The sequence below is a fragment of the Antennarius striatus genome, chromosome 6 (genome assembly GCF_040054535.1).
Source record: "Antennarius striatus isolate MH-2024 chromosome 6, ASM4005453v1, whole genome shotgun sequence".
In the NCBI taxonomy this organism is placed as follows: Eukaryota; Metazoa; Chordata; class Actinopteri; order Lophiiformes; family Antennariidae; genus Antennarius; species Antennarius striatus.
Window position 1 is genome coordinate 18,051,260 of NC_090781.1, and position 23,610 is coordinate 18,074,869.

At 44.2% G+C, this 23,610-nt stretch overlaps 1 protein-coding gene across 2 annotated transcripts in view; it reads left to right on the forward strand.

The window, feature by feature from the left end:
• The window catches only part of si:ch211-137a8.4 (high mobility group nucleosome-binding domain-containing protein 5), a 23,235-nt gene extending 1,790 nt beyond the window's left edge, over positions 1–21,445 (forward strand). Inside the window, exons 1-4 of one of the 2 annotated variants that reach the window (XM_068318296.1) lie at positions 9,511–9,714; positions 14,341–15,919; positions 16,703–17,218; positions 20,420–21,445. In XM_068318296.1, the coding sequence (XP_068174397.1) occupies positions 14,539–15,919; positions 16,703–17,218; positions 20,420–20,442 (1,920 nt within the window). In that variant the 5' untranslated portion in view covers positions 9,511–9,714; positions 14,341–14,538 and the 3' untranslated portion in view covers positions 20,443–21,445. Of the gene's footprint in view, positions 1–9,510; positions 9,715–14,340; positions 15,920–16,702; positions 17,219–20,419 lie in introns of those variants that run through there. The other variant, XM_068318295.1, reaches the window with a different exon arrangement.
• The last annotated feature ends 2,165 nt before the right edge of the window (positions 21,446–23,610 follow it).

The window sequence follows — 23,610 nt, forward strand, 5'->3', positions numbered from 1 at the left end:
GAAGGAGAGCTGGGGGCTCTGCTCCTGTGTTAGAACGACAAAGGGGGGGAGGAGAGAGGGGGAGAGATGACAGGAGAGGAGTAAAGACGGGGGGAGTAAGATAAATGGGAGGAGATGGAGAGAAGAAAGACACAAAGATGGAGGATGGGAGGAGCGCGCAGCCATGTGAAAGTTTGTAGCCATAGTTGTTACTCCTTCATTCATAAATGGGCTAAGGCTAACGGGCAGGCTAAGTCATTTAGGAGGTTCACTATCCATCTGCTTACAGTGCGTTATAGCCGGTTATTACATGCTTATAAACTGCCCTTAACTGCTGTAATAGAGGCAGTTCACGGCTGACAAAGGAGGAAGTGGTTCTTAAGGTTTTAAAGTTGTTCCGTCATCCTTGATGCTTCCTCCAGAAGGTATTGATCAGATCTGTGTCGCTATTGGCTGCTGCTGCTCAGAAACACACCAGACAGGAAAAAGGAAGTAAAAGCGGAGATGATTCTTGACTCTGATTGGCCGTTACTTTCATTAGCAGGAATATATGGAAACCACTGGATGGATTTTTACCAAACAAAAAAAAACTTAATGCGGAAAAACAGGTGAGATGGTTGGTCGAGGGTCGTTCTCACTGTGGCTTAAACGTTTTTTTAACACAAAAAAAACACACACAGATCATCCAGCGACTGACATCTGTAATACAGACGGCTTAAACATCTTATCAGGTCCAATAAATAAATTGATCAATCTATCTGATTGGCCTCCTGTCTTTAGCTTAGAATGTCCCCCATTAAGACGCTCAGCTGGTGTTTTAAATAACGGAATATATATTTCTCTTTATTATTATTATATTTATTTATTTTAAGGATTTAGAAGTAAAAGAAAGAAGAGAGTTGTGGATGGCAGGACAAGAGTAAAAAGAAAAATGAGACAAACCAAAGGAAAAAGAGATGAATTTCAAATTCAAAAAACTTCATGTGTCCCCAGTGGGCGATTGAATAAAGCAGGATTGGTGTAAAAGTGCAAGCATAGAGTGTAAACATAAATAATAACATAATAAACTGTTAAACTGTTAAATGTTAAATAATATTTTGAAACCTAGTTAGTTCAAAAAGGTGTTCAAAAAAAGTGATGGAATGAAGAGGAGGAACAGAAACAGGAGAAAGGATGTGTAATGGGTTTAAAGGGAGGAAAGGAAAGGAAAAGACAAGAGGAGAACAGAAAGAAGATAAAAGTTAAAGGATGTAAGAGATGAAAAAGAAAAAGGAGTAAAGAGAAACAAATGAAGAGATCAAGAGGAGAAATTGAAAAGAAAGATGTATTTAAGGAAAAGTCAGAGTAGGAGAAAAAGAGGAGGTGATGGAGATGAAGAAATGCGGTGCAGTGAGAGGAGAAGAAGGAGGACAAGGGTCAACAGCAGGAGGGGAAGGGGTGGATGGATAGAGGAGGACGGAGGAGACAAAGACAGAAGGGGGTGAGAGGTTTAGAAGAGGAGAAGAACTGGAGGCCAGGCTGATGACATGTTGGTGGGGAGGTGGTGAGAAGGAGGTGCGTCCAGTGTCGACCACGTGCTCCTCAGCCAACCGCAAAAAAATCCATGGGGCAGATGGAGGAAAATGGTCTCGTGGACCTGCAACATGGCGTCCGAGGAGAGACAAGGAGGAAATTGATGGGGCCGTTTCCCTCCTCCTGGCGTCACATGGGCGTCATGAGACTTTTAAGATGAAGATGATCAGCGTATGAATGTCTTCATTCAGGAGGTCATGCCTGTTTTCCTCTCCTAACAACGGAAGCAGAAACACATGTAGAAATATTAAAGCGATCAGTGAGGTCGTTTAGAGGCCACAGACGAGTCAGAACCTGATCAATACTTCAGTTTTAAAGCATTGTGTCAGCGTTTCTGTAGCAACCAGCAGGAGAGTAACATGCAGGGGTCAGATTTTTTTTAATTTTTTTGCTTTTCTTGATTAGTTTGTGGCGCTAATGGCTCTATTTGTGTTGTAGGGATACCAATTCAAAATAAGGGGCCTTTCAAAATAAAAGTCCTCTTGCTGCAGCTACACATGCCCCAGATAATAACTCAAATGTTACCCATAAATACCTGTATTAAAAACGCTATAGATAAAAGCTATAAAAAATTTAATTAATGCAATAAAACATTTACCTTCAGACCCCCCAGCCCCCACCTCCCACCCACCCATTCGGATGCGTGAGGCCTCCAGTGACTCAGCTAAACATGTCGAACTGTCGTCTCATCATTCCTTGAAATTTCTGTCTTGGTGCATGAAGGAACTTTCCACCAGCTGAGGTGAACTTAAGAACCACTGGTGGATATGTTCAGGGCGGCCATGTTTCCATTCCTGGTTTCATCTCATGGTTACGTGTCTGACTGTCCTCGACTAGAACCGCCATCGTTATGTAACCCCCTGCAGCGGCTGATGCTTGAGGTTCACCTGTGAAGCAGTGTTGTTGAATGCGTGTGTGTGGGGTGTGTGTGTGTGTGTGTGTGAAAGAACTTTTAATTGTCCTAAACCTCACCGTTAGAGTCTTCAGGAGCCGTTTTGATGCTCCGTGTCATTTCCTCTCCTTTGATTGGTCGACTCTTGTCTGAACTTTAAGTTGACTAAATTGCATAATTTTGAGGTATTTGTTGCTTTTATGTGGATTTTTTGTGTTGTTGTAATTTTGGACAAAATAACTGCAAATTTGAACTATTTATTGCCCAAAAGACAAATTTTTGTCCATTATTTGATGAAATTTGTTCTACGACTGAAACTTGTCCCGACCAAAAAAAAAAAAAAGACTTGGGCACATGAGACGTCACAGTTGTCAGTTTAGATGCAGATATGAAGAGATTATTTGACCAGAAAATAAAACATAAAAAAAAAAAAAACCCTCTGCTGGAAAGACTTAGGAGATAACATCAAATCGGTATTAAGCTATACAGACAGATAACGTGGCCATGGATAAAATATTTAGCTGGCTTTCCAAATCAGCCTCTTCCCCCTCAGCGTGTGTGTGTGTGTGTGTGTGTGTGTGTGTGTGTGTGTGTGTGTGTGTGTGTGTGTGTGTGTGTGTCTCCCCCCTCAAAATCCTAACCGGCATGCTTGTGGAAAACAGGGTCAGCCTGGAGAAAAAAAGGGAAAGAGAGCGAGGAGCACATGATGGGCAGATAAAGGCTTGTCTGTGTCTGAGGGAGAAGAGAGTGAGGAGGATGAGAGGAGGAGGAGGAGGGCAGCGTGATGAAGGGGCCTCTCTGTTGAAGGAGGGAGTCGCGGCTCTATAGAAGGCTCCCATGGCGGACAGAAACAAGGCATTTAGTCTGTGAGTCGGCCATAATGGGCTCTTATAATGATGCCGCTATGGAGAAAACAGAAGAGGCGGAATGCTCCTTGAAGCCGGGGGTTGGCTGGGAGGAATTCCGTGGTGGGACGAAGGGAAGGGTGTTTAGAGGAAGTCCGATCTGGGTGAGAGTTTAACACCCAAATCCGATGAGGCGGAACCGGCTTCAGACCGGATCCACACTGGCGTCAAAAAACCGTTCCATAAACACGATTTTATTCTCCAGCATTTCCTGGAATTTTATCAGCTGTTAGAACAGGAGGCGGCCCAGATCAGGAGGGTCCGGGGCCCCGCAGAGGTCCCTCCCAGGGACGTTTCATACTAGGGTCCTGATTGGGAAGCTGCAGGTCAGAGCTATGGAGGCTAATCAGCATTTTTCAGGTTTATAAACTCACAGATCAATCGTCTGAAGTCAAATATCTGCTGCTGGTCTTTGTGACGAATCACAAAATGTTCCATGAATAAATGTCTCTTGCTTGGAATGGACTCAGCCGGGACTTTTGCTGCATCCGCATCCAATCAAAGGGCTTCGGTTTTTGTGACTGTTTTATTTTCAGACAGTCTCGCGTTCATGTTGTCGGACTCGGTCGCACACGTGAACTCTGAACGCCGCTCACAAGTTTGTGTTGGAGAACGTGAAGGTTTCCGTGGTGATGGAGGAGGGAAGGCGGTCGATTGTTGTCGTGTGACAGTCGCAGAAAGAAAGGAACAGTTGGTCGGTTTCGTTCCGTCGCCCCCTCATCTCTACCCATCCAGCCAAATCCAGAATCAAATGTTTTAACCGTACCACTTTTAAGCATAGGAAAGCCACCCTGACAGATTCGATTGGTTCACTTCCTCTTTCTCTTCCTTGATCTTCATTCTCACCACCTGACCCACTTCACATGTCCACCTGTGTGAGCGCTCCGCAGCCTCTGAGCCCTCTGATGGATTTAACTGGCTTGAAACTTTATTGCTTCCAGCAGAGAAATCCTCTTTCCTTCTGACCTCCGACTCCCAGGGGTCAGAGGTCGGTTATCAAGGTCAGTTGCAGAGCAGGAAGGGAGCTTCAGGAGTTTGGTTTTGTTGTCCTGCCACAACGCCAAGATGCTGAAAGGTCACGGTTACAGTATTTTAAATGAGCGTTAGTGGTGGAATATTTTATTATAATTTTGGTTATGCTAGCATTTAGGAAGCGTAGGCTAATATTTACAGTCATCACAGTTTTAGGGTAGCTTTTAATCAGGCTAGAATTTTCTATTTAGCGCAAACACAAGTAAATTAAAGATTGTACCCATTTTTTATACAGAAATCTAATCTAAAGGATTGCGTTGCGTTGCTACTAAAATTGCTTTGAGATGGATTTCAGAATAAAAACCAGATCTTTTTGTACGAAGTCTGGATTCTGCACCTGCAGAATCATGTTGGTTTTCCCAGTTTATGAAAGATGAGTGTAAAAAGAGATGGAATAGAAGTGGTGGACGTCAAACACAGTGAAGACATGAATGAAGAGCAGCAGCAGGAACCAGGAGAGGCTCGCTGATCGGACCTGAGGGCTGAATCCAGTTTAAATTGGCTGCTATCCGAGCTCAGGATTAGACCTGAGCTTAATACCTTTACACTAAAAAGCCTGTTCTTCCCTTGAGGCCAATCTGCTGCAGCAACACACCCGGCTGTAATCCACAAGAACAAGAACAACAACAGTTTATCTGGCTGAGGCAGACCACACCCGGCCGGGCTCGCTTTGCCGCCCGTTTCCCCTTGAACCCAGAGTTTTAGCTCGTTGCCAAAGAACGTGTCTGTAGAACTCGACACTAGGACTAGTCAATAATGACTCGATCTCTCCTGTCAAAGGTCCGTCCCAGGCAGAGTCGGTTCTCCTAATGCACCGTGTGCACACCTTCCTTTTTTACACCCGTGATTTAAAATCTGGGTCAGCGCTCATTGACAGCTCATTTCCTGGATCAATAAGATGCCGCTTGTTTGTGCAGTGCATCCATTTAAGAGACGCAGCCTTTGTTTCGCTTTAATTTGATTGGTTCACAGCCACAGTGTGTACGGTGTCCAGCGAGGACAAGAATATCAACAGGAAGAGAAAGCTGGTGGGGAGCGTGGGCGGAGGAGATGCTTCAGGGGGAAGGGCTGAATAGGACTGGGTGTTTGTGTGAAACGGTTTTGGGGTTCCACCAGTGACAGATGAGATCAAATCTGCTGCTGATTGAAGGGAGAGGCAGAACGTATTCCTAGAAATTTCATTACATCCATCGAACGAAACGGGGCAGCAGGTGGAGGCTCCACCCGTCAGCAGGAGCTCAGGGCAGTTTCTCTTAAACATTCCCAACAAATCCCTGAAGCGTAGCCGACAGTCTGACCTCCAGCCAGTGAACAATTGATTTTTAGAGATTTGGATCTGAGTTTTTCTTCCGCTGCTACCAATGCAAAGACTTTGCTTTCCTCTCTGCAGGATATGCACTTCAGTTCTAGCGCTGAACGACGTCAGCGCTAATATTGATCGATCACAAATCTGGACCCAATCATACCAGAACCAGCAGAAATGTTGATTCAAGTTTGTTTTATTTGTTTGTATTTTTTAACCTTTTTAAGATAGAGAATGAGTTTCAGTCTGGTTTCTGACAGGGTCACACATTCTTTAGGTTTTACTCTGATTGGTGGAATCACTCGCTACAGGCATTAGCGTCCGCCAAACATTCTACAAAAATAAATATTTCATTGTTTGTGAGCGATAAAGTTTAGAACTAATTGCTGTTGTTTCTTTGTTGACACCAAGAACTTGTTCTAATCATTATTATTTTATATTTTTAGTCTACGATCAGCGATGGGTCTTGAATAATAAGCGTCAGGCAGAAAAACAAGCGCTACGGGGGGGATCGCTGTCTAATGTCGCTTTAGAATCACATGCCTGCCATCCTGCAGTTCGTCGATTGAGTCGCTTCCTTTCATGTGACTGGCGAACAGGACGACCTTCTTAAAAAGATCTCAGCATGGAATCGAACCCGAAACACCTTTAAGTCACGTTCACGTGACAACAGGAGCTAATCGAACACCCTGAGCTCAAACCTTCCAGTCATTTAGTTCATCGTGCAGATTAAACGTGCTGATTAAAGACGTTCGCTTTATTAGCCGTGCAAATGAATACGACCTGCTATGCTACCAGTCTGGACACGTTCCACTTAGCCTCTGTATGAGAGGTCACAGGTTCAATTCCCGCAGCAGCCGAGCGTCTGGCAGCTCCTTATCGCCGTGACGCCACGCTCAGACGGGACCAGAGATGATCTCCTCAAGGAACTGACTCCATTTCATCTGACTGAAGGTTTTTATGAGGAGATGCTGCATCTGTGAGAGTTTGTCCAGGTTTTAAATGGATTCAAGTTTAAAGATACTTCGAAAAAACACTTTTAGACTCACAAACGTCCAACAGCAAAGACAGAACCTTAAAAACCCAGGAAACCATTGAATCATTTTGAAGCTGCGGCTCAGATTGTCTGTTTATGTCGATGAGACGAGCGTTTCTTCTCCTCGTTGTTCCGTCAAACTGTTGATCGCCAGTTTGTTCTGGAACGTCTGGTTTGTCAGCAGTTTTCCGGGTAAATCTTTTTGTGGTTGTTTGTCAGAGATTTTGCTTCAGGGGCAGCAACTGAAGGGGAACTTTGAGGATCTTCAAAAACCTTTGGATCATGTGGTTTATCTTTCTCCATCGTACCTCCTCCTCTTCTGACCGAACGTGAATCAAACCCCAACGATGAGAGATAAGACTCTCTTCCTGTTTCTCCCTTCAGATGTTCTCAGGAGGAACTTTAGGTGAAAGATGATCCTGCTCAGTTCATATTTCTCATCATGTTTTCAAATGTTCTTTCGCTGTAAAATGAGGATCTTTGTTACCAGCTGGTCCCCAAACCGTTCCAGAATGGGCGAGCCAAAGCCAAACGCTGCCTGACATGCAGCCGGAGGGTTTACTGGTCCGGGGCAGCAGAGTGCATCCTGTTCATCGCAGGTTTTGAAGCTAAAAAACATAAATTTTTCTACATTTTCGCTGGTGGTTTTGCAGCAATTTCAGCTCTTTCTATGACACACTGTTGATTTTATGGCAAGATCGTCTTTCAAGTAATGAAACACGTCCATAAACCTGCAGGAGAATGTGTTCAGTGAAATCTGCAGAGGGATTATATCAGAGTAAGAGACATTAAAAGATGGAGGACGAAGGTCAGACTTTGTCTCTCAGGGAGATAGAAGGTGTCAAATTGTCTTTAGCTAAACGTCCAAGCAGGAAACTTTTCACCTGAGGATGAGGGATGTATTCATTATCCCAGCAGTGGATTTTACTACAGTGAGCTGCGCACAACCTTACCTTTGACCCTCATTGGTAACCATGGTTCAGATTGTCGTCACAACATCAAGCTAACTGATTGTTCACCTGCATGAAAGGTTTTATGGGTTGTTTGGCATAGAGAGCATCAGATGAGCTCTTAGTTAATGGAATTGCTGCTTATAAACCGTAGAAGAAGAAGACGTGTCTATTTACTGTCCAGCAGGGGGCGACTCCACAGATTTCACAGAGTTGTCTGATTCCATATGATCCTATGAGAAATAACGACACTTCCCTCTTGATTTATTACCGCAGTAAACAGTTTCCTAATGATTTATAGTTTCAGTAATTATAGTCGAGTCTCCTCCCGTAAAGCCCGATGTTCATTTTGTGAATTATCATCTCATTTAGAGGTAAATACACCTGAAAGCTGGCTTTGCTTCAGACCACCGATCCAATCAAAATACAGGATATCTTCTCATCCAAATATATCTAGCAAAAAAAATGGCATCGTGACAAACTTGAGGATTCAAAACGGTAATCCAAAATCCAATCGGTGATCCGACGGTGACTTCTGATGGTGTAGGTTTCTTTTTTTCATGGCCTCCGGTCCTCCAGAGATTTTAGGTGTATCATGTCGATGTTTAATATGTGTTTACAATAACAAGATGGGTTGTGTTGCTGTCTCGCAATTTGCGTGTTCTGACCTCATTAATAACACTCATAATGCAGGTGACAACTTCCTTGTTCTGCAGGGTAAAACCATTTTGATACTTTGCATCCCAGTCTCCGCTCATTTAAATGATGCAAAATGAAAGTTTTTCTCTCTGACTCTGTCAGGTGTTGCTCTACCTGTCTGTCTTGGCTGGTTTCCAACCGGTTCCAACTAGTTCTGAGTCACGTCCCAGTCTGGTGTCGAGATGGGACCACTGGGAGCACATGTTAGCTAAACCCTGTTGGTCTTGATGGTGTATCAATGTGGTAGCTGAGGTGCAGTCTAGTCTGTAATAGGACTACGGACTGAAGAGACTGCTGTAGCAAACAGGAAGCAGTAGCGGGCATCTTGGACCCAAGAAGTTGAGGTGTTTCCCCTGAATCGGGGAGATAAAGACTTTCTTCATGGAGGAAGAGAGGATTTGATTTGTCTTTTTATTGGCATACTTACTACTCCATTAATAGACTTATTATCTTCAAGCTGTCATTGAATTACCTGAAAATTAGATCAGCGGTATCTCAGCTGGAGAACCATGTCACATGTCAGCATCAGAATAAAACATTTTCAGGAAAAAAAAAAGCAAAAACCAAAAATTCACACAAAATTGAATTGATTTCCATCTAAAACTGCACCCGGTTGGACGACGGTTTAGCATCAATGACACAACGTCCTTGGTTTGGTTTTTAAAAATGTGTCTCAAAAAGGAGGTTATGGTCTTTCTAGTTCTGATAACGATTAAAAATACAGACTAATTTGAGAATAAAGAGCCAATCACACTGGCAGAAAGAAGAAAGGTCATGAAAGATGAGAGAGGGAGAGCTGGAGGAGGAAGGTGAAAAAGAGAACAAATGCATGAAACGAAGTAAAAGATACATAGATGGGAAAGAGAGAGACAACTGAAAGAAAAGACACAAAAAGATGAAGGAAAGGAAAAATTAAGGAGTAAAAATGGTGAAAGAAACAGAAGGGAGAGATAGAAAAGCTGAGAGACAGAGGAAGATGGAGGTAAACAAGGCAGATGGGATCCAGAAAAAAAATAGATTGAGATGGGGAGAGAGACAGAAAAGAATGGATGCAGACAGACAGACAGATGGATGGAGGTGAAGAACAAAAGGCAGACAAAGCGAAAACACAGACAAGATGTGCAATCAGCCCATGTCTGCACCACTCCTACTCCTCTTCCTCCCCTCCCTCCATTTTGTCATCCTCCTCTGTCTGATGCCGTTCCAACACCTCAGGGCTTCAGCCTCACATCCAACACACTAATGCTCCTCTGCTGCTGCAGTGTAATCATCCACCAGGAGAAGAATCAAGCCAAAGTAAAGAGAAACTCAAACGGCGTCTCGTGTGGCAGAATGAGCTTCAAACGGTGACTAAAATCCCATAAAACCCACATTTATGAATATTGTAAAGTTTGTTTAAGGCTACAGTGTTGCATGTATTTATTCTCCAGAGCATCGTTGTTTCATTGAAACTGAAATCCTGCTTTAATGACTGTAAGGCAGTGACTCTAGGGTTACACAGCATGTTCAGGGCGGGGCCGCTGCACCTTAATTTGGCCCTGGCGGTTCCGTGTAAGAGCTACCAACGCAGAACGGTTTGTCATCCTCTTGACTCCGAGCTGCTGGTGACGATAGCGACATCGTGGCTCGATGTCTGGTGACGGTACAGCGTCTCATGTACGATTTAAAAGCAGCTGGTATCAGTTAGCAGCTAACTTGAAGAAGAAGAAAAACAAACAAATTCAAAACCGGCTGTCTCTCTTCTCGTTCGTCAAATCGTTTTAGCCGAACAATGAAGAACACTGAAGACTAAAGCTGACGAAGAAGACCGATACCACAGATTCTACGCCCACATCCCCTCCTGACGGTCCGACAGGTGACTCTGCTGTGTCAAGGTGGAAAAGAGTAGAAATGGAAGCTCAGACGCCACCTACTGATTAGACAAACCTAACAAATCACTGCGTAGAAAGGTTGCAATTGGTGGATTGTGTCTTTGATTTACAGAATCCTCTAAGGAGCAATCCCATCATCTGAAAATCCAAATTAAGCTTCCAGAGATTTTTCACGCATAGACTGACTCATTTAAATTTCTAACCAACCCACCGCTGTCTGGAACATCAGTGGGAAAGAAGAAGGGCTACAAAACAGCGACTCGTCAGCGAAGTTCTTCTGAACTCTCACCAAGTGTGACGCCGTTCCAGATTAATCACAGTCAGCCGGTTCAATAGAGACAGCTGGAATCAACAGCAGCAAAGCAGAGCAGATTTTACCGTTGTAAGTGATGTTTTGATGGATTCAGCCATCACAGACTAAATTATTGATTAGCAGCTAGAGAGAGCGAGAGCTTCATAATCCCTGTCCGAATTCTGCTGCTTGTGAGATTGTGGGAGAAAAAAATATCTGTCGTGTCTCTGGACTAATGAAGACAGTTTATCATCTGCAAACACAAAGTGGATAGTGTCGAGCAGATCTGATTATTCACTCACTGGAGAGGTCCAGTGAACTCTGTGAGATAAATGATTCACTTCCACCTCGAAACAAACCCAGTCCTGCAGAAAGCCGTGCACGCCGTGTTGCCTCCAGCTTTCACTTCGGTGCCACTGAAAATTATTTGAGTAATTTTTTGCACCTGCTGAGTAACACAGATTGTGCCAGATAGTAAGAGAATGCGTACAAGGTGTGTACAAGGTGATGGTGTGTATTTCTATCCTTGGGCCAGAAGGCTGAATAAATGAGCAGCACATCAGAGCTAATACGCTAGCAGCTTTTCCAATCCCGTAATATTAAACAGGAGACACTGTAGGATGATGGAGACCAAATGTTTAGATGGCAACTGTGCAACAGAGAGATCTCCTTCCATGTTGTTTGTAAAATGAACTCATCTGGTGCAGATGTAGAAAAACAGCAAGCCAGACACAGAAGTCAACCATCCAGAAGCAAACCGGTCATTAAGACCAAAAATAGCTTTATTTTTACAGGACTCAAGGTTGTTCCAAGTACTGCTGGTACAAGAAGCATGGGTCTGGTGATTGATGACTGGAGAGAACCAAAGACCCTCAGCGGGCTTTTCTGTTTGCGCCAACATTCAAGTGCAAATTGCACGCATAAGATATCAGACCACACAACCTCTGTCCTGTCCCACCATCTCACCCTGATATACAGACCACGAGTTAGAGTGGAATGTCCTGTCTTTACACCATTGTAATGTTTATGGCTACAGAGCGGTGAGGCACAATGAAATTGCAACGGTTTTACCTTGACCAAACTGTCCAAAGAGGCTTTTGGTGCAGGGTTGCTAAACTTTTGAAGGAATGCATTTTACATCACCAGCATGTCTGACAGGATGTTGAAGTTGAAGCATGTTCAACTCTTTGTGATGGATGACCCTTCAGCTTCCTGACCGAAGCCCCCGAAGCTAAATCATCAACTGTCTAAAGGACTAATCGTCCACACGCCCAGTCAGCCATTCAGTCATCCCATCTCCCAAGCAGTAAGACGGCCAGTAGAGCCAGGCAGCCAATACGGCATCCAGTCAACCAGTAAGACATCCGCTTGGTCAGGCAGTCGTGGCAACAGCATTGTGAGACTATCTGGAGCGTGTGATGTATGTTTGTACACCTTCCTGTCTCTCTCTCCTTCTGCCCGGCTGTGTTGTCATCCCTTGATCATCTCGCTTGTGAGACAGTTTCTCCACCTGAGTGCCTCTCTGTCTTCCGTCTGAATCATTTTCTCTCCTGCGGGACAGCGACTCTGCTCACTAAACGTCTGGACTCGCCACTTTCTCGCAGGTTGGAGGTCGAATGTAGTCGGCGGGAGCCAGAGCTGCAGCCTCATTGATCGACTCATTCATTCAATTCTCCAAAGGTGTTGCGGCTGAGCTGTGGTTGTGTTTCCTGGTTTTCGTTTTGTCAGCACATGCTGCAAAGAATGATTAGAGGTTGGAGCTGAGAGACAAAGACAAGAAGTCTGACTAGATTAAGGCAAAAGAAAAAGTGCAGATCCTCTGAAAGGTGAAGCAAAGGCCACGATGAACGAAATGCCACTGTGGCTGACAACTATTTTCTACACATTATTTCATGACTACATATTAAATAAACATGACAAATGCTTGTTGGATCCTCTTCATACTTTTTGTTTGTTGCTTGTTTTTTTGTCTAAAACTTGAAATGCTTTTATTGATCATCATAAATGACAAAGCAAAGCAACAAATCCTGACATTTAAGAAACGGGAACCATCTGGAGTTTGCTTGAGAACTGACTGAAAGGATTAATTGATTATCACTGACACGATTGATTGACTACACAATTAGTTGATGTGGTGTGGCGGCTCTAATGTAAGGTCTGCCACTAGAACAGTGTTCTCCCCTGAAACCTCCTACCACTTAAATAGACTTTTCTGCCCCCACAATGAAGAACTTTTCCACAGCGTAATACATACAACGCAACAAACAATAAAATTGACAGACAGCAGAACACGTTGTTGTTTAAGGCGGCCATAACCCCAAGAGTCAGGGCTCTCCTGTACTGGGGGCTCTGAGGCCCAGGGGCATTAGGGTGAGGCGTTGTTTGACTGGATGTGTGATACCCTGGGCAATTGAGGCTACAATGCCTGCCATGTCTTCATTGTTCAGGTCCGTGAGGTTCGATGAGGGGAGACCAATTACCCTGGCAGCACTGTCAGTTATGCATACAAGGTTGTTTGTTCTAGTTGGTAGCAGTGCAGAAGGATGGGCTGGATGGATGGAGTCCTCTGAGTTTATGGGTGACTGGTGATCTTTGGTGCCTTTGTTTTCGTTCAGTGTTGCTCTGAGGTACCTGAAGCTTTGAATTGTTTCAGCAGTGTTGGTTGTTGGCGATGCTGGGTTACTGAGTTGTGACCCGTTAGCATTTCCTTTGTGTTGTCCTGAAGGGGAAGAGACAAACTAGCACCATCATTGGTGTGAATTTGAATGGGCTCAACACAGATCCATGTGGTGCTCCAATGTTGCTAGTTACTGCAGTGGATGTTGTTGAGGAAATTGTGGATGAGGTGGATAGAACAGGATTCTGATTTTGTAGTTTCTGGATCCACAGATGTATTTGGAGACTGATAGAAACAGATGAAGAAGTTACTGGCAAAGGTTGGGTAATCCAAGAAGGAGAGAGGTTCTAGCAGGCAAACCACAGTATTATCTGTGCCTCTTTTAGTTTTAGAGGAAACTTGGAGGAAGTCCACTTGTTGGGCAATAAACAGAAGATTGTTGTTATGCAGTAACTTCTCCAGGTACCTCATTGCTGTGGATGTGAGAGCAATGGGGCAGTAGTGGTTGAATTCTGAAGGCTGGGACTGCAGGGATTAGGGCAGAAGTCTTTCAGAGGAATTAGTGAAGGACTGGTGAAAAGTCAAGGTTACAGGGCTTCATCTGGGATACTGTCCGGCCGACGATGGTTGGAATCATATTCCTCAAAGTGCACAATCATAAATGTTGCTTATGCCAATCAGTGGTTTTGGTAGAGCTTGACTTACATGAACGATGAAAAGTCTGTATTTAACTTATGAGGTTGATTTTCAGGTGTTTAGCTAAAACATTTAAAACCTGACATTGAGTAAACTTTAAAACACCTTCACCACTGGCTGTTGTAATTAAAAAAGTCACTTCGAAACTGAGCAACAAAGTCCCAGCAGAACAACCCTGGTCAGGTGTTTTTGTTGCTGCTGTCTGGTGTAGATTTAGCATCTCTGCCCCCCCTCCCCCCAGTCGATAAATAAAGTATGACTGCGTGTCCACAGGGTGTGACTGATTAGGAAACGGTGTAATTGCATTGCACATCCCACCGAGATTCTCTATTTTGTTACACTTCATTCCCCATTCAATGCACAGTCTAGACCTGACTGAGTGTCTGCAGTGTTGATTCAGACTTTTAACCATCTGTGCCTCTTCCTCTCTCTCTGTCCCTCCTCTCCCTCTCCTTTCTGTACCCTCCTCTTCGCCTTGTTGTTCTTTTATCTGCAGGTCTTTGGAGGACAAGTAGGATGCTGAGTATCTTTCCCCCTCGCAACTGTTCTCCACCTTGCTCTCCATGACCTGAGAGCACCACCACAGTGGGAGGAAAGAAACACCAGAGAGAGAGAGAGGAAGAGGAGGGCAGAAGGCCAGGGACGGAAGGAAGGAACGCAATTTTTTTGTTAACTTTTGTTTTCACTTCATTAAATGGCAGCAACGGAGGCCAACGCGGCGCCGGTGGTCCAGGAAGATGGAAAACCCCCCGAGAGCAAGCCGGCGGAGGCAGAGCAACCAGCTAAGAACGCCAATGCAAATTCAGAGACTGTCAACAGCGAAGTTGTCGATAAAGATGGCACCGCCGTCAACAGCGAGGTTGTCGATAACAAAGAGACTGTGAATAATGACACTGCTGCAGCAGTAATAGCTCCAGAAGGAGAAGCAGCAGCCAATGAGGAGGCAGCACCTCCTCAGAGTTCAGAAAACACATCCTCTGCTGAACCCAAGACCTCCCTCCTGGACTCTTTCCTCAACAAGAGCGGTCTGGGAAAAGTGATGGCAGGAAGAAAGAAGAAAGAGCACAGCACAGCCGCTGGAGGAGGAGAGGAGGCCGCAGCTGACGGAGGCAACAAAGAGGGCGAGAAAGCAGGAGAGGAAGCTTCAGCCGCTGAAGGAGGAGCAGAGGGAGGTGCGGAAGGAGAAGCAGCGATAGAAAAAGCTCCAGAAAGTAGTGAGAAGGAGGAGGAGAAGAAAGCAGAGAAGAGCAAATCTTCTGACTCAAAATCCACAGTTCGAGATCTGATCAGGAAGCCAGTGGCGAGGATCTTCTCCCACCGCAGCACAGAGAAGAAAGATGGTGCTCCTGCAGAACCTCAGAAACAAGTCAAGGTCCGGTCCAAGTCCCTGGACCGGCTGGAAGACCCTGAAGCACTTAACACCACTGCAGACTCCACCACAGATGAAGGAGGAGCAGCAGGAGGAGCAGAGGGAGGTGCAGAGGGAGGTGCAGAGGAAGAACAGAAGCCATCCTCCTCTTCAACAACAACCAAGCACATGAAGCGCTGGCACTCCTTCAAGAAGCTCATGGCTCAGAAGACACACAAAAAAAGTGGAGGAGGAGGTGAGGAGAGCAAGGAGGAGGGAGTCGATGGGGAAGGTGGTGGAAGAGACTCCTCCACGCTGGACTCCAAGGACTCGGGGCAGAAGAGGTGGAAACTGAAACGATCCTGGACCTTCCAAGGCTTGAAGAGGGACCCATCTATTGTTGGGATCAGCAGCAAGGCCAAGGGCTCTGAAAAGGACTCTGCTGATAAGACTGAGGAGGTGGCGGCGGCGGACGGAGCTGAGGGAGGTGTGGAGGCTAAAGCAGAGGGCGGAGCAGAGGAGACCAAGACAGAGGGAGAGGAAGAGAAGGAGAAAGCTGAGGGAGGAGAGGAGGAGAAGGCGCCAGCAGCAGGTGGTGGGACGGTGTCGCAACACGCCAACGAGATCTGGACTTCCTTCAAGAAGCGTGTCATCCCCAAGTCCAAACGTGCCAACACGGAATGCGCCCCCACTGCAGAGGAGGATGCAACTGCAGCTGGTGCCTCAGGTGAGATGCATTCTGGGAAATAAAGCAGGAGCTGGGGTTGATTTACATGTGGTGAGGTGAAGTTAAACAGTAGTCTTTTTTCCTACAACATTAAACATCTAATCGATTACCAGATTTATCTCACAATTTTTTTTTACCATCGATCGTTGGGGTAAATCTTGTCTGTGACTTTGGTTCTAACCGATTTTGGGCCCAGATTATCAGGTGACGTGAGGGGTTTCCAGATCTTTTTGAATCAGGATGATAGGTTCACAAAACAGCCAATGCGAACCACATCCTGGAGGATCAGACGATGCTGCCTAGCAAGGAAACACATGCCAGTCCTTAAGGCTAACTTTAGCTAACTCGCTGCCGCAAACAGAGACTATATCCTACCTCGAGGCAACCCTTCCTAACTTTATCATTCCAATCATTTTTTCAGACAGACTTGTTTCATCTTCTGCTTTGTGTAGAAAATGGAAATCTTGTGACATTTTCTAACACCGTGTGGCATGGTATGAGCGGTTCGTTTCACGTGACACAGCAGAAATCTGCCTCCTTACATGTAAACCTTTAAAGAGTCCAATTGTTTTCTGCAGAGCTGCTACATTAAAACCCAAATGAACTGACACCTGAACTCAATATTGGACTTAAATCCATCAGGTGGTAGCAAATGACCCCAACGGGACGTTGAGCCAGTTATTAATTAATAAGGCAGAGACGTGGAAATCAGTTCATTTACTCTAACCCTTCAGGATCAATCACCCCTGTTATAAGTAACCCTGAATGTCTTCTCACCTCCAGGTGAGGACGGGGCAGGTGAGGAGGGAAAAGACAGCAAGACAGCCAAAGCCAAGCGCTCACATTTTGGCCGTGCAGTTTCCCTGAAGAACTTCATCATGCGAAAGGGCAAGTCGACCAGTGTGGACCTGGGCGAGGGCGCCAAGGAGGAAGAGGAGGAGGCCACGGAGGGAGGAGAAGCAGCAGAAGCAGGAGGTGCAGACGGTGAAGCCGCCACAGCCGTCGAGGAGACCAATGACAAAGATGCAGCAGCAGCGGCGGGGGAGAAGACGGAGGTGGCGGCGGCGGAGAATGCCGAGGAGGCGGAGAAAGAGGTGGAGAAAACGCCGACCGATGCTCCGGTGACCAACGGGGAGAACAGCTGCTCCAATGGCACGATGGAGGAGCACGCAACACATAATCATCAGGATGAGGAGAAGACGACGGGGGGCGACAGCCCCGTGAAGAAGACCAAGGAGGCCGGAGCAAAAGAGGAGGCCAACGCCAAGATCATCAACGCCACGGCAGCTGTGAACAGCGGTGAGTTAGAGCACGCCGGCCGGAACTGTGATGACCCTCAGAACAGCAGCAGCAGCAAAGAAGGAGATACTAACAACAAACAACAACAACCAGCAGCAGCACTAACAAACGTTAACGCTAAACAAAGTAGCTGCCAACAACCTGAGCTAGCATTAGCAGTTAGCAGGGTGGAGGAGGAGGATGGAGAGGGAGGGGGGCTTCCACACAATGGAGGCTGTAACGATGATGAGGAGTCATGTGACGAGGGAGGGAGGGAGGAGGAGGAGGAAGAGATGAGGAAGAGGGATCTCCGAGATGCGGCGGTGGCCATTGTTCAGAACGTGATGTCAGCAGCGACCGACCAATTAGAGAGGGAGCTGTGCGTCAACAACGGTCTAAATGGGTGTTACGACGCAGACATATAATCACACGTAGATAATAACACAAAGGCACATAACTCACAGGTAAACAAACACACAACGTGACAAACGTAAACTACATGACAGCACAGGCTCGCACAAATAAACGCATGCAAACACACGTTAAAAGGGACAGTTCAACATCTGATATCAATCTGTTTTTGTGGAGACAATTTTATTTTATTATCTTATCTTTTTGTGTTTGGTACGTAGTCCTGGTTATGGCTAGCCTAACGTAGCATAACTAGCATCACCAGGGGTAAATACCAGGTGGGTGCAGTGACCCCCGCAGGTTTACATGGCAGCACAGCCAAAACTATTAGCCTCCGTGTTCCCGTAGCATTTAACATTTATTGCAGTTAACATGTAGTCTGCAACTGGAGACAAAAATGCTTCCTGTCAGCCGTTCTAGCACCAAGTTTAGACATTTTCACCATGTTTCTATTTGACAGCTGCATGCTACCGTACAGGCTAACAGGGCCGCTGTGCAGCTCATGTTTACTGGGTTCCATAAGGAACCCAGTAAAAGAAGGAAGGATTCCCCTTTCTTCTGGGTTTTTGTAACAATGCTAAGCTAACAATAGAACTTTCTCCATCTCCACTCCAGTTTGAGCATATTTCCCAAAATGTTGAATTTTGTGCACAAAATACAAATCGTTCTGCAGAATCTCGTATGCGTGGGGATGTTGACCCTCCTGGGTGATTGCATGATTTAAAAAATGCAGCAGTTTTTCCTTAAACCCTTTAAAGAAACTGTTCAGTTTTTTAATAGAAGTTTCATAGAAAAGAGAGGAGAGAGAGAGAGAGAGAGAGAGAGAGAGAGAGAGAGAGAGAGAGAGAGAGAGAGAGAGAGAGAGAGAGAGAGAGAGAGAGAGAGAGAGAGAGAGAGAGAGAGAGAGAGAGAGAGAGAGAGAGAGAGAGAGAGAGAGAGAGAGAGAGAGAGAGAGAGAGAGAGAGAGAGGTATTTCTTTTATTGACTGGTGATTTAATTACGATCTCAAGTTCGTAAACAGCCGGATGACATGTAACATTAACAGGGACTCAGGTGGGGAGTTCGGACTCCCAGGGGCCTCAACGGTGAGACAAAGACAGTTCATGAACTTGTACAGATATATAAATATCAGATATGACACTGGTTGTCACAGTCCAAGCTCCCGGGAGTCTTTTGGAAGGAGATTCATCATTCCAGCTTTTATTTCTGGTCTGTTATGACCCACGGACACATATGAGTCAAGAACTAATGAGAGGAAACAAGTTTTAAGTTTATGTCCCCTGACATTTAAAGTGTTTCTTTATTTACCCAGGGGTGCTTTGTAAAAAAAAAAAAATTTCTTCATCTCTTTTTCCTCACCTGAGAGCTGAGCGCTAAGCATTAGGGCATGATCCGGTCATGAACCAGGAGGTGCTCTGTTCCCTCCTCTATTATTCATATATCTTTGCTTCCTCTCCTTGAGGCGCGGAGTCCGGCTTTCAGAGGAGCTTCAGCTCCAAAAATTTTACTTACTTTAACCCTGAGTGTTTCTGCATTGAGGTAAAAAGCACATCAGACGCACCATCAGATTTCAGTTTTACATTTAAAATCTGTTAAAGCTCCTCATCGGTAGCCGCTGCGCTCACAAGATGTCAGCTGCTGAAAGATCCACCGGTTAGCATCGTTCCACAGCTCAGTGCGTAATCATGAGGGTTTAAAAACTTTTTTTTAAAAAACAAGTGCAAATTTTTATTTTTGACTTTCTATCCTCAGCACAGAAATAAGCATCAAAAATGAACTGAAACAACTGTGAGACCTCTGCTCTGTTAGCTGTTAGCTGTGCTCTGTTAGCCGTCCGACTGAAACTGTGCAACTCATCCACGTTTTTGCAGATCATGCATTCCAATAATTAATAATTTAAACTAATACTGCTGCAGTGATGAAAAAGTAAAACTTACAGATGCTAACTAAATGCTAAATAAATACTGATGTTATGGCAATAAACTGTTGCTAGTGCGTTTCACTTACCCTAATAAAGACTCTCGCATGCGTCCTGCACGTTGAGGTCACATTTTATCGAACCATTGTCTTCCAGTTTACTGCTGAATGAGCCTAAGAGACACCAAAAGATAAAAATCATCTCAGGAAGATTTTTGTAAGGTTGTTTGTTGTGGTACAAAAGAAAAAGGTTTAGCAAAAAGTCCTGACTGACTTGGTGGGGATTTCACATTCATGCAATCAATATAGGTACCAAAATAGATCCAGAACACAGGAAGAGGAAGTGTGCGTCTAAAACCACTGCTGCTCCATGGCTGCTAATGCTAACTAGCCGTAGCTCAGTTCGTTAGCCGTGGAAGTGAAAAGCTGGTTTAGCAGACATCAATAGATTTGAGTCCATCAACGGATTAGCGGCCAAAATCAAAGTGTCACGGATCCTGGTCAACAAGCCAGATTAAACGCCGCCTCCTCTCTCGCTCTGGGTGGGGGGTGGGTTGGGGGGAGAAGGGGATGCAGAAAAATGAAGACAGATGACAAACCAGAGACAGTCAAGGTGTTTCGTGTCAGGAAAAAGGTCTGACAGAGAAACTATGGAAGACAAGAAGGGACAAAAAAGGGAAATGAAAGTCATGATGATGATGATGTGATTTTCTTGTCATGAAAATGTTATTTGCTTTGTGTACGTCTTTAACTCAGGATTAACCAAACTAACCCAACGCCACAGAGGCGTCATCTCTACTAAACCACTAAACCCACATTTAACCCGTTTATGTGACTGTTTATTATCCTTTTACCTATTTTTTAATACATTTTTTTTCTGTTATCATTTACCAGACAAAAAGGCGGGAAACGTGTGAGGCCACACAAAGAGGATTAGAACTGCCCGGGATTCGCTGAGCAAGGAGCTCTGAGCCCCCCCCCCACTTCCCCGCCCACCCCACCCAATAGCTCCTCCTTCCTCCTCCTTCCTCCTCCTCCTCTTCCTCCTTCCTCCCGAATAATCACGTGTAAACAGATCACCATGGCGAGACAGAGGGAGAGAATGAGAAAGATGCAATTCCATGTATGAGAAGTGAAAAATAATAATCACTCAGAAAGCAATAATTCATGCCCTTCTCCTCCATCCATCCCTCCACCCCCTCCGTCCGAAACATGCATAAAACAAACGTGTACATCCAGTGTTTTTCTTTTCTTTTCTCTGCTTGTCTGTGAGATTTTATATTGTCTACGAGAGAAAAGAAAAATGTAAAAAAATTGAGACATTCCACCCTCCCTTTATTTCCCGTCCCGTCCCGTCTTCCTCCTCGTCGAGCTACTTAACCGACTCCTGATTGGTGGATTTAAAGAAAAAAAAAAAAAAAAGACTGTTAGTTTTATAACGATGGCCATTTTGGTTTGTAGTCCCCCTGACCCCCCACCCCCACCCCACTGGCCCCATCCCCCATCTGCCCCAGTAGATATTTGACAGTACAGCAGGACCATGTTGCTCCAGTATATAAACTGCCCTGAGGACTGCCACCTCCCAACCAACACTGTAACGTCTTCAGCTCTGTGTGTTAATGTTTTTAGACTGTTATATTGTGTACATGAAATTTAAAAAAAGAAAACCCACACCATCCATTATTAAAGTAATTTTTTTCTTTTTTTTTCCTGTTTGGTTTTGATTTTCTTTCTTGTTTTATTTTCTAAAAACACGCTGTTAACGCAGTCTGACGATACGCTGTAATTAAAAAAACAAAAAAAAAAACACGATGATGATAATGATGATGTTTTGTTGGTCCAAGTTTTCACATGTCCGCTAGCAAATTGTCAAGAAAAAATAGTACAATAAAGACTAAAATCTAACAACAAAACTGTAAATCATTGTGGGGTTTTTGTCTGGATGGCTGCAGATGGGTGGGTGGAGGGTGAATGGAGGGGGCGGGGCACTGGAACACCATTGGATGGTCATTAATCTGTGTATTGATAATCCTATCCCTTTACGTAATGGGCGGAATAATAGGAGATTTCTTTGTATTAAAGTAAATCTGTATGTATTATCTGGCAGCAGGCTGCTGCTGCTTCACCGGATGGGACGTTCCAACGCCGTGACATCACACCTCACGCATTCAGATGGAAAACAAAGGACAGGCTGACAAAATTAGGAACAAATTACGAGATTTATAATAAAGCATTCAATTTATTCATTCATTTAGATGGAACAGAAGAGAGAGGTTCAGTCAAAAGTCCTCAATTTGGATGATCACACACACAAACCTGGGATGAGTTCGTCCTAAAGAATGGAAGGTTTTGATTGTAGAATATTCTTTTTTTATCATATATGACATTTCATATACTACTAACAATAAATTTAATTTACAGTCTAAGTGAGAAGTCGACAACATGTAAAGTTCAGAGTGAAAAAAAGGTGGGAAAAATGAAAGAACAGGAAACAAAAAGTATGAAAAAGAATGAAGCCTTAGTAAATCTGTCAGACTTTGTCTTAATAATAATAATTGTTTGTTTCCTCACCGGCTCATCATCCTGTCTTTATATGGGGGGGCTTGATGCTCTGTATTTCTCTTCTGGAAGGTGTTGAAGTGACATCCCCGTCCTGTTTTGTGCCAGGCAGTAATTCAACATGAGTGCTGACATCTGTTGGCCGACACATTTCTGACTGTTTTTATTCTCCTCAACCTGACAGACGACAAGAGAGACCAAGCATCACCACCGAGATCGTTCTGATCAATGAATAATATTCATCAATAAGTCAGAAGGAAAGAGAAAGATTGATGCTGCATTCAAAACCTTACAGGGAGTCAGGTAAATATCAGATAAAATACAAATAATATTTACAGACATAAAATTGTCAGTCTGTTCCATAAATCTCAGCGTCCCTCAGAGTTGAGCGGACCGCATGTTGAACCACGCAGCAGTGACAGTCAAGCGTGTCCAGTCATCTGTAAAGTGTGTGGCGATGATAATTCCCTACTGTCAGTTGAAATCGGCAGCATACTGTCTTCCTGTCAGGCCAAATCTCTGGGATTATGTTATTACTGTCGTAATTCCAGAGTGTACACACACACACACACACACACACTCTCACACACGCACATACAGCAACAACATCATGAAAATTGATCCTTTGTCTTTTGAAGATGTTTTAATGAACAAATCCAGCCAATCATGGCATCAGGTTCGTGATGCGTTCAAAGCAAGAGATTATAAAAGCTTCCTCAGTAATGTGGAAACAGCTTTGATAGCAGAGAGAAAAAAATGGAATGTGGTCTTCAGACTGACGTTTCTTGGCTTACAGTTAAAGGCATGGAGGACGAGGCAGAACAGAGGGATTAACATAAAGGATTATAACGTAAAGACACCAGCTGCTAAATATAGAGATCACACCTACGTGCACCTGCTGATGGACGTGTCTTTGTGGTCAGATTAACTTCATGTAGTTTCTTATGTTAGAACCAGACTGAGATGCTGTTAATACTACAAATAAATTCATTAAGACAAACATACCCAAATGAAATTTAACATTACAGTATAATTAATCCAAAAGGTTGAAAATAAAATTATGGTTTATTATTACACAGTCATTATATAACTGACATCTGGAGGTTACCAGTTTTATTTATTTTTTTGTATTGAACCGGGTTGTTATTAGATGACCAGGTTTTTATTATAAAAACTAAATACAGAAATAACTTCATGGATTCAAATCAATCGTTCCAACTTTGGAGTAGCTGTCATTTAATTTGAGTTGAGTAAAATGACGTAATCATGGTGTCTGGGTTTTCAAACACTAAATAAAATGTGAAACACCAAGAGAGACATGAAAACACAGAACACAACGACCATTTATTCAAAATCCAAAATTTTGATAAGATGATCGACTAAAAGAAACACGAATAAAAAAGAATCCTGCAACTATTTTCAGAAGGAACAGATCTTCTTCTTGTTACTGGTTTTATAATCTAATTTAACAAACTGTTCTGCGCCCACGCAGAATAAAAACCTCCATTAAGCTCCTTCACTCGGAT